The sequence below is a fragment of the Bos javanicus genome, chromosome X, assembly GCF_032452875.1.
Source record: "Bos javanicus breed banteng chromosome X, ARS-OSU_banteng_1.0, whole genome shotgun sequence".
Classification (NCBI taxonomy): Eukaryota; Metazoa; Chordata; class Mammalia; order Artiodactyla; family Bovidae; genus Bos; species Bos javanicus.
In genome coordinates, this window is record NC_083897.1 from 113044034 (window position 1) to 113056275 (window position 12242).

General features: G+C 36.6%; 1 protein-coding gene across 9 annotated transcripts in view; it reads left to right on the forward strand.

Moving 5' to 3' along the window:
• The window catches only part of DMD (dystrophin), a 2228404-nt gene that overhangs the window by 615116 nt on the left and 1601046 nt on the right, over nt 1-12242 (forward strand). For all 9 annotated transcript variants that reach the window (XM_061410475.1, XM_061410469.1, XM_061410467.1 and 6 more), the window contains one exon: nt 11822-12010. In XM_061410475.1, the coding sequence (XP_061266459.1) occupies nt 11822-12010 (189 nt within the window). The remainder of the gene's footprint in view (nt 1-11821; nt 12011-12242) is intronic.

Below are 12242 nucleotides of genomic sequence, written 5' to 3' on the forward strand. Positions count from 1 at the left end.
TTTATTGGATATTTTGTTTCTATTTAAATCCTTTGTTATTTATTTCTAAACTTTCTTAGGGTTAAGAGACTTTGCCATAGAAAAGGAATTAATGAACACATAAATTATTAAAAGAAATATTGGAAAGAAGTACATACATGGTTTTTTTTTAATATCTTTTATCAGGTTGAGGAAGTTCTTTACGATTCCGAGACTGTTGTGCGTTTTTGTCATGAAAGGGTGTTGGAAATTGTTGAACATTTTTCTACATCAGTAAAAATGATCATCTGTTTTTCCCCCCCTTTATTCTATTATTACAATGTATTACATTTTTTTTAATGGAGTAGAGTTGATTTATAATGTGTTAGTTTCAACGTGTACAATAAAGTGAGTCAGACATGCATATATATTTGGCTAAGATTCTTTTCCCTTATATGTTACTGCAAAATGTTGAGCACAGTTCCCTGTGCTGTACAGTTGGTGCTTATTGGTTATCTGATTTATATATAGTAGTGTGTATGTTAATCTCAGATTTAAAAATCATGGATATATGCTACCATGATGCTCCTGTTTTTTAAAACATGATAGTTGGTTTGTTGTTGTTCAGTTACTTAGCAGTATCCGACTATTTGCGACCCCATGGACTAGAGCCTGCCAGGCTTCTCTGTCCTTCCCCATCTCCCAGAACTCAAACTCATTTACATTGAGTCAGTGATGTCATCCAACCATCTTGTCCTCTGTCGTCCCCTTCTCCTCCTGCCTTCAGTCTTTCCCCGCATCGCAGTCTTTTCCAATGAGTCGGCTATTTGCATCAGGTGGCCAAAATATTGGAGTTTCAGCTTCAGCATCAGTCCTTCCAATGAATGTTCAGGACTTACTCCTTTAGGATGGACTGGTTGGATCTCCTTGCTGTCCAAGGGACTCTCAAGAGTCTTCTCCAACACCACAGTTTAAGAGCATCAATTCTTTGGCGCTCAGCCTTCTTTATGGTCCATCTCTCACATCCATACATGACTACTAAAAACACCATAGCTTTAACTAGACGGACCTTTGTTAGCAAAGTAATGTCTCTGCTTTTTAATACACTGTCTATTGTTACAGCTTTTCTTCCAAGGAGCAAGCGTCTTTTAATTTCATGGCTGCAGTCACCATCTGCGGTGGTTTTGGAGCCCCCAAAATAAAGTCTCTCACTGTTTCCATTGTCTCCCCATCAATTTGCCATGAAGTGATGGGACCTGATGGCATGATCTTAGTTTTCTGAATGTTGAGCTTTAAGCCAACTTGTTCACTTTCCTCTTTCACCTTCATCAAGAGGCTCTTTAGTTCCTCTTCACTTTCTGCCATAAGGGTGGTGTCATCTACATATCTGAGACTTGATATTTCTTCCATCAATCTTGATTCCAGCTTGTGCTTCATCCAACCTGGCATTTCATATGATGTACTCTATGTGTTTAAGTTAAATAAGCAGGGTGACAATTTACAGCCTTGATATACTTGTTTCCTTATTTTGAACCAGTCCATTGTTCCATATCCAATTCTAACTGTTGCTTCTTGACCTGCATACAGGTTTCACAGGAGGCAGGTAAGGTAGTCAGGTATTCCCATCTCTTTAAGGATTTTCCACTTGTGATCCATACAGTCAAAGGCGTTAGTGTGGTCAATGAAGCAGAAGTAGATGTTTTTCTGGAATTCTCTTGCTTTTTCTGTGATCAAACGGATGTTGGCAATTTGGTGCCTCTGCCTTTTCTAAATCCGGCTTGAACATCTGGAAGTTCTTGGTTCACATACTATTGAAGCCTAACTTGGAGAATTTTGAGCATTTGTTTGCTTGCATGTGAAACGAGTTGGTTAAAACATATTTTATATGAAACATAAATTAGAAGTACAAACAAGTTTTAATGATAAATGATTGATAAATATCAACTATAAATAAATATCAACAATTTAATTCAGTGAATATTTATTAGTTATTTTTGTGCTGTCTCTTCCATTACATGTGGAGGCAAGGTCTCTGTTTTCGTAGAACATAAGGGCTTGTGTAGTATTTAAAGGCACATACTGTGTTCTATACTTGAAGGTTGCTAAGAGAGTAGATCTTAAATGTCTTCACCACAAACAGAGATATGGTAAGTATGTTACATGATGGAGGAATTAGCTAAAGCTATAGTGCAATATAGGCTTCCCTGGTGGCACAGTGGTAAAGAATCCTCCTGCAAATGCAGGAGACAGGGGTTTGATCCCTGGGTTAGCAAGATCCACTGGAAAAAGAAATGGCAACCCACTCCAGTATTCTTGCCTGGGAAATACCTTGAACAGAGGAGCCTAGTGGGCTACTGTCCGTATAGGGTCACAAAGAGTAGGACATGACTGAGCATGCATACACGTAGTACAGTATAGAAGTGCATCAACTCAACACATTGTACACCTTAAACTTACAGAATATTCTGTATCAGTTATATCTCCATTAATTGGAAAAAAATGAAAGGTGTATGGATTGAAAATGATGAAGGAAAATGAACCATGGCTTTCACTTAGAGTGTGTTTTTGGGAAGATGTATTATCAGACAGACATAGGATTTTACTATAGAAAATTTATTTTAGAATCATATGCTAGCTCTTATAAATATCTATATTTTTATGGTAAAGTCTCATACCTTAGAAACTTAGGGCATGGTAGTGTGTTAGAGGGGCTGTGGATTTTTATGGAGGTAACCAAGACACAATTTAGTGATAGATTATCTAAGAAATAAGTTTATTTCTCTTTCAGAACTGTTTATCTTAACTGGCTAGATGTGAGTGATCCAGGCTTCAGAGGAGAACCCTGATCATTCAGAGACCAAGGTCCTTTTGTCTCGTTGTTCTTTCATCCCCTAGCAACCACCTGCATCCCCATGATCAAGGATAGCTCAGCCCCACGTCTGCGTCATGGTGTGCAGGAAGTAGAAAAGGACCAAAAGGAGGATCTATCTGTTCTCCTCAGGTCTTGACTGAGAAGTCACACACATCCTAGCACTCTGGCCAATATTTGGTGACATGCCACACCTCATTAGAGGAGAGGCTGGGAACCATGGTTTATATTCTGGGTAGCCAAAGAGTCCCCTCAACTGTCTGTGACTATAAAAACAAAAATGGAGAAGAATAGATACTGAAGGACTAGCAGTCTTTGCAGTGGCTAGTTTTTTCTAGGTACCAAGGTGAACACTTTAGATTCCAGATCCATTTTTAAAATATGTTTTTGAATGAGATTTTTTTAATGTAAATATACACATGTCTAACACACGTCTGTACAGTTGATATACTGTTCTTAAACAGAACATCTAAGCATCACATTGCATTTCTGTAAGACAGTCTGTAATAGTGAACAACACCAACTTTGCTGATATCGAAAATCACGGACAAGTAATAGTAACTGTAGAGGGTCTAGGGTTCAAGGAGTGGATGTGGCACATGCCTTCTTGTGGGAAATACTGATGTCAGCTTTATTTTTGCTCAGCTTCCTCCATCTTATAAAAGAGAGTCTGCTTCACCACCTGGGCTGTGTCACATGCTTGCCTTTCTGCTGTCCCCGTCTTCTGTATGATTTTGGTGTCTGTGTCTTGAAGGCATCATTTTGAACTTTACACCTGATTTCTGATTCACCAACAAAATGGGGGCCAGGTGTTTTCTTAGTAGTTTCAAAACCATTGACTCTGAATTTGTAGAGATGATCACAAGAAAAAAAGTAATTTAAGAAAAAGGCAAAGTTGCTCAGCTGAACTGTGCTCTGAATAGAAATAACTTTGGTCAACTTATCAACTCCTTTTAGCTTTCTTTAAATGGACCCATCTTGGGAGGGGAGTTTGGGGGAGAATGGATGCATGTATATGTATGGCTGAGTCCCTTCTCTGTTCACCTGAAACTATCACAGCATTGTCTCTAACTGGCTATACCCGAATACAAAATAATTTTAAAAATATAAATGGACACATCTTATATACTTGGCATATAATAGCTTGCAATACGGTTCCTATAATAATTTGAAATTATAATCCTTCCCAGGTGATGAAGGAGATTTGAGTTAGAATGGTAGTTCAATAATTTTTTTTAATCTTTGAAGTTATTATTTTTTTTTATTATTATTTTTTTTTTTTTACTTTACAATATTGTATTGGTTTTGCCATACATCAACATGCATCTGCCACGGGTGTACACGTGTTCCCCATCCTGAACCCCCCTCCCACCTCCCTCCCCATACCATCCCTCTGGGTCATCTCAGTGCACCAGCCCCAAGCTTCCTGTATCCTGCATCAAACCTGGACTGGTGATTCGTTTCTTATATGATATTACACATGTTTTAATGCCATTCTCCCAAATCATCTCCCTCCCTCTCCCACAGAGTCCAAAAGACTGTTCTATACATCTATGTCTCTTTTGCCGTCTCACTTACAGGGTTATCATTACCATCTTTCTAAATTCCATATATATGCATTAGTATACTGTATTGGTGTTTTTCTTTCTGGCTTACTTCACTCTGTATAATAGGCTCCAGTTTCATCCACCTCATTAGAACTGATTCAAATGTATTCTTTTTAATGGCTGAGTAATACTTCATTGTATATATGTACCACAGCTTTCTTATCTGCTGATGGACATCTAGGTTGCTTCCATGTCCTGGCTATTATAAACAGTGCTGCGATGAACATTGGGGTACATCAGTCTCTTTCCCTTCTGGTTCCCTCGGTGTGTATGCCCAGCAGTGGGATTGCTGGGTCATATGGCAGTTCTATTTCCAGTTTTTTAAGGAATCTCCACAGTGTTCTCCATAGCAGCTGTACTAGTTTGCATACTAACCGTGTAAGAGGGTTCCCTTTTCTCCACACCCTCTCCAGCATTTATTGCTTGTAGACTTTTGGATTGCAGCCATTCTGACTGGCATGAAATGGTACCTCATAGTGGTTTTGATTTGCATTTCTCTGATAATGAGTGATGTTGAGCATCTTTTCATGTGTTTGTTAGCCATCTTTTAGTCTTCTTTGAAGAAAAGTCTGTTTAGTTCTTTGGCCCATTTTTTGATTGGGTCATTTATTTTTCTAGAATTGAGCTGCAGGAGTTGCTTGTATATTTATTTATGAATCTAGAATATCACTTCATCTAATAATTTTACTTATTGATATAATTAACATATAACATCAAATTAGTTTCAGATGCACAGTATACATGTGATTTATGTATATATTGCAAAGTGATTATCACACTAAGTCTAGTTAACATCCATCACCACTCTTAGCTATAAATACATTTTTATTTCCGTTTAAATAAGTTATACTAGGATATTGGCTTCTTAGGTGGCACTAGTGGTAAGGAACCCACCTGCCAAAACAGAAGCATAAAAGATGTGGGTTCGATCCCTGGGTTGAGAAGAGCCACTGGAGGAGGGCATGGCAACCCACTCCAGTATTCTTTCCTGGAGAATACTCATGGATAGAGGAGCCTGGCAGGCTACAGTCCATAGAGTTGCAAAGAGTTGGACATGACTAAGCAGGCAGCACATAGTAGGATATTTTGCAAAAGCACTGTTTCATTGATTCTGTTTCTTCATAGTAGAGATTTATCAAATTGTGCTAAAGTTGTGTGTTCTAGAGTCTGAAAATCCTAGTTTTAAATACTAGATCAGCCAATTACCTTTGTGACCAATTTTTCTGCTCCTGTTTCCTCATCCGGCTATTTTCTGTCATCCTGACCTGTGGTGAAAAATGATGGAATGCACATTAAGTGCTTAGCAAATTGACTGACACTAAGCGCCCAGTAAATAATGGCAACTGTTGTTATTGTTATTATAGGTGTAGTTGTTGTTGTTGTGATTGTTGTTTTAATATTGCCATACAGCAGGCCATAATTTTTCCTAAATCCTCATTAGGGCTTTTCTTTGAACTGAATTTCAGGCACAAGCAATATTAAAAATTACCTATTTCTGGCATCATTAGACTGAGTGTCATGTACAGTGTTGCATGATGGATTAATTCCTCATAAATCACTTCTGTAATCATTTTTCATACTTTGAATAATACCCTGGTTTACACGTTATATCTCAGAGGAAACACAGTGGAAATGTGGCAAGAATATTTCCAGATACTAATCCTGGTTCCTCTGAACTGTTCCTCTATTATTTAGTAAAAGAACCACTTGGTTATCCCTCTGTAATCCTTTAGCTTTCAAATAATCTTTCACTGAAGGATAAAAAGATTATAGAATATACCAAACAATTCGCCATTCATGCACTAACTTGAGACTCTATAAAAACGAAGTATGACACATTTAAAGGAGCTAAGTGATAACATTTTCAAATGTACTTGAAGCATTTATACATTCAAGAACAATAAAACTGTTTTTTATCTAGGTTAAAACTCATAGCACATTTTAAGGTTGAATTTGGGGAAGGTGCCAAAATAGATGAGTTTCAACAGAAATATAAAACCACTCAGTGATAGATTGTGCCCTCTGGAAGAGTCCCAGCTATTTTTCTAAGAGCTTTGTGGTTTGCTGGATTGCTGGTTTCACTACCTATATGTTGCCATTTGATGACTTATCTCAGTTTGATTTGCCAAAATCATGCTTCTAAAAATACACACAGCTCATTCAACTGTGTTTCCTCATAAAAACCATTTGCCATTTCAATGAACATTGGTCCCCAAATACAGGCATCACAGAGCATTTCTTGGAAACCAGAATATGCTGAGCATTTTATATGCCTCATCACATATAATGTTTTAAGCAGTCCTATGGAGATATAGTTTTATTTTCTTTGTTTTACAGATGGGGAAACTGAGACACAGAGAAGTTAAGTAACTTGCCCAAGGTCAGATAGATAGTAAACTGGATTTAAAAAAAAATATTTACATCTGGAGTAGTATCAGGGCTATCACTCTCCATTTTATTATGACAATTTCTGTCACTGGAAATGAGTTTCCAGACATTTGTCCTGGACATCGCAGGACTAATACATATACCCATTTGTCTTTCCTCATTACTTTACTTTCCCCCTCTCTACTCCTTCACCTTTATGCATTAGCAACATCTTCAAGGAACGTAGTTAACAATCTCTGGTAATTCTTCATGCAAAAGGGTAGTAATTAAGCCTCTGGAGCATGTGGATAATGTTGAATAAATTTTAGTGTTCCTAATTTTGAAAACAACTAGAATTGTTTCATCCATTCATTGTTATGCCTCTCATCTGAATCATTATTTGTCCAATGTACTGCAGAGAAACATAAACTACTGTTATAAAGATGGAAATTAAAATAAGATCAAAGCATAGGGGAAAAAATTAGTTCTAGTTGATGATACTGGCACTTCCATTCATGAAATGATTGGTATCTCTTACGCATCACTCTTTTTTTTTTAAATAAAAAACAAATATCAAGCTTCCTAAAAAGAAACATTCTTTACTGTAATATGTATGAATTAGTCACAGGCTAAGGTCAAATATGTAACAGTATGACAATGAATACATATTTTGAGAAACTAAAACCAAAACACAAGCCTCTCTGTGTGTCCTTGTTTGTTTCAAAATCCTGTTTTAAAGATGAATATAAAGATGTTCTTCCAAGGGTTTTATTGCAAATGTGCACATGTGGAATTCAGCAAATTTCTTCTTTCATAGGATTTACTTGTACTGAAATTCTAGAATCATTTCCAGTTTTGTTCCATGAACTATAATTTTTTTTCATCATGATGCAGAACATGCATATACATTTAACAGACATATTTATATAAAACAGAAAATCACAAAACAGTCTAGTCCTTAATATAAATTATACAGACTAGTATTTTTATTCTTTTTATTTTTAAATAGACTATTCCTGGTCATCCCTGCTGAAATGATTAAAAATCACTGATGGATCATGACTTACAAATTTGAAAAACAGTGGTCTAGACAAAGAAAAAATTATTTACAGCCTAACTGACAATTTTGACCATAATCAAGTATATATGTATAATTGATTTATGGATATAAATGATGAGTTATTCGTGTAATTTCACACAGGTTATCTGTTTGAATTTAATATGGCTGTCTTTGCAAAGTTTTTGTTTTATGAATATCCTCAGACAAAACTTTTAGATTCAGAATTTATGAGTGCTAGACAGCATGTCCTTGAGTATAAAGATTTGCCTTCTAAAATTTTCTCCAAAAATTCAAGCCTCTGTAAATATCAGTAAATCATGAAGTGTTTACTTTTTAATCTAAATTGTGCAATGGTAAAATATAGTGTTGTGTTACTTGAGTAATAGTGTCATTTGCAATTTATCATTTGCAGAAGATTATTTTAACTCAAGATTGTTAATAATTTTTAGAACTTTTATTTATTTATTTATTTTTAATTTTATTTTATTTAACTTTACAATATTGTATTGGTTTTGCCATATATCCGAACTTTTAAATGGGAGCTAGGTGGAGGTTCCAGTTTCAGAAAGGTTTCATTTAATTGATGTTTACTCTTAGATGTTTCCTAGGGAATTTTTTTTAAATAGGAGTTTTCTGGCCCTTGAAATTTGAACAGTGACTTAAGAAGGTAACCTTTGAGCAGGCTATGTTTCCAAATGGTTCTTATGTGTAGAAAATCTAATAATAATTAGAGCTATCAGCTACTGTATTGGGTTCTTATGCAGGTTCAGGCATTCTGCCAAATGCTTTATATACTCTCCTTTAATTCTTATAGCATCTTAGGAAAGTATTATATTATTGTTCTCATTTTACATAGGAGGAAGCTAAGGCTAATGATGCAGCTAAATAACTACCAGGGTGACAAGACCTCGACTCCAAGTCAAGATCCAAAAACTGATTGACTCTAGAGTCCCTGGGTTTTATAACCACTTTCTACTGTTCATAATAAATGTCCTGTCTCTTCTCGCGTATAACCCAGGGAAGACACACTATCCAGGATTTGATTGTACTTTCCCCCCACCTACACCCAGGGCTACCGATTTGTACAATGCAGTGAAAAATAAAATTTGGAGCCCCTTGTTCAAAAAAGCAGAAAGGAAAGTGCTGTTCAAATGACCAAAATATAAAGCTGTTTCCTTTATTCTATGGTCTTTCTCTCAACTTGCCATTGTGTTTTTTATTTGCTATTCAACATCATACTGAGTAAAGAAAATTAAAATTTTAAAGTATTAGCGTGAGTTTTACTGCCCATTGTTATATTGTGCAATTGCAGTTGTAAATGCAAATATAAGATCGTTTAACTTAAGCGGAATCACCAGCATTGCACAATTTGTATTTCAAAGCTTATATATGCATCTCTATTTCATTCTTAACGTGAAACCATTGTATGACTAACTCAGCTGTGTTTATTTCACTCCTTGATAGGTGCACTTTCTACTTATGTTCTGTGCCTTCAGCTTACTGAAAAATAAGGAAGGAGTTGAAAGGAATCATCTTGCCCTGTCTTTCCCTTTCTTTCTCTGTCATCAGTTGTAGCATAAATGGTTGGCTAACACAGGAAAGAAATGAGTATGAAAGGATATGATTAGGTTTGTTGGTGGTTCTTTTTTTTTTTTTTTTTTTAGTATTGCTTTATTTCTGCTTTGGAATACAGTTCTGGTTCAAACAGAAGCCATGATTTCCTGAGGCTGTCAATGCCATCCGCCATTCAGTCATAGACACTTGCACTCAATGGGAGTCTGCTCAGCTCCCACATATTGTGGGTCCACCAGAATTCTAGGCTCAGAGGACACCAGAAACACTATATGCAAATGGGGAAGAGACACATAATGTATCTGTGTCCTCTGCTCATATGCATATTTTATCACTCCATTGAACTTAGAAAACCCAAGTTCAAGGATAGAAGTATTAAGAATTTTAAGGCAGCAATGTCAAGAAGCAGATAAAACAAGCAAGGATCATTTGAGCATTGTAAAACTGCTCAGGTTTTCCAACCATGAGGCTATTTCTGTCTATGCACATTTCCCAGGCTATCTTTTTGTGACTTTCTTCCTCCTACTGATGACTTTTAATTTATTATTTACATTATTTGGGGGTAGAGGAAAGGAATACATCATGGAGGTTGTTCTAACCCCTAAGACCTTCAGAACTTGCCTTGACCTTGGGGAGGGCCCATGCGACTAGCTCTCTGCCAACACTTATATTCTGTTTGAGATCCTGAAGTTGGATAATTTTGACTCCACAGGCTGACATATTGCTGCCAGTTCTCTAGAAACAGATATGAATGCATCCTTTGATGAAAATATTACACCAAAGACTGCCTCTATGCTTTTTCATCCTAAAGGGTTTAATAGTTCAAGAAATTTATCATATTAAAGTTTCAAAATTGGAGCATTTATCAGAAGAACACAATTAAGTTGGTGCTGGCAGCTCAGTGGGAGAGAAAGCCCAGAATTGCTGGGGACTGGAAATTCAAGGCAGACATGGCAGAGAAGAACCATCAGAAGGATGCATTTTCTCTAGGCATGATCATGACCTCCCTCCCCCAACAAGTAGCTTCTTGTGGTTCTACACTGCCATTTGTTTCCTTTGCAAAAATCCCATTTATTAGGGCCCAGTGCTTGCTTGCTATCTATAGGGTGTTCAGAAGATTCCTCTCCAAATATTTTTCCAATGTTTTTGCCCTGACTACTTTATTTGCCTATGTCCCTTACCTCAGCAGGAAACCCTCTTGAGTGTGGTCCTCCTCAGGATTTCTAAAGCCCAACCACCTACCATGCTATGCAGAAGCTCCTATTTGTTCTGATTTTTTAATATTGATAATTGCCTTAAGGTTAAAGCAGCAGACACGTAGGTTATCCCAAGGACTATCTCCTGTCACTTGGTAGTACTGGTTTCCATAGCTCTAGAATCTCCACAAGCACACAGCCAGGTTTAGAGGTCAGTATTCCATTCTGTCAAGTACCGTCTGCTCTATAGGTCTCTTGAGGTCTCTATTGCTTGGCTTGAGGTGATGGAAGGTACAGACATGCATTGCTCTCCAGAGGAATCCTTCTCACCAGATTTCTTCAGTCAGTCTCTTTGCTTCCTCTTATATACCTTAGAGCTTGGTAGTAGATGAAGGAGGGTGGGACAGTTTTGTGGTCCCTTCTTAGCAATTCCTTCATAGGTGGCCTGGATCTTTGCTTTAGAATTATGAACACTTTGTAACCAGGGTTTTCAGCTTTAGGATCCCAGGAGAAATTACAGCTGTTGAGAATCTCAGCTGACATCCTGCTAAATAAATTTGATAGCAAATACTTTATATTTTGCTTTTCCTAAGATAATGACTTATTATTTAAACCATGACCTTCTGGAAATAAAGGCTTAATTCATAGAAGTCATTCTACCATTAGAAGTTTCAGATGTATAAATGAAGTATTTTTTTTTAATTATACCTTTTCCTCACTTATTTTCTTATTGATAACTTTTCTGGTCTGGAGATTTTCAGAAATATTTCATTAGGGGATCTTGGGAAGAGATGTTTCCTTTACTGTCATTGTAAAAATTACATAAATATAATACCAATAATGTATATATAGAGGACTCAAAATGTGAATTAAAAAGTTTGCCTATCGATGAAAATCTGTGGCATTTAACATTAAGAGATAATGTACCAAATCACTCCTTATAGTAATCCAGAGAACTTTAATCAAATATTAATTTGAAGTGGATTCCAACTGCCATTTGAGAATCTGTGTATGTATTTGTGAGGATGTTAAAATGCAGGCTCATTATTGTGTATGTCTGCTGTCCATGTCTCTGATAATGCAAGTGGACGTTTCTAGCATTTTAAATATTTCATTCGATTTATCATTTAATGTATTGGAACAGCCTGCAAAGATACTAATTATATAACACCCAATTTGTTTTATTGTTCAGCGTTTGGAAGCTCCTGAAGACAAGTCATTTGGCAGTCCATTGATGGAGACTGAAGTAAACCTGGACAGTTACCAGACAGCTTTAGAAGAAGTACTCTCATGGCTCCTTTCAGCTGAAGACACATTGCAAGCACAAGGAGAGATTTCTAATGATGTAGAAGAAGTGAAAGAACAGTTTCATACCCACGAGGTAAAAGCAAAACATCGATTAATGAAATAGGGCAGATGGCATAATGATAATTCCGTCTGTTTTCCTCAGTTACTCTATAAGATCCTTGTATTCTGGCAATTTAGTGTTTATTCTGAGATGGAAGCAAGATAAATGTTCATGCATTTGGCTTTCCAGTAGGCGGCTTTGGAAGTTTTCCTTTGGAGAATAACACTTTGAAGGTGCTGAGACTTGATTTTGCCAGAGGCTCCTA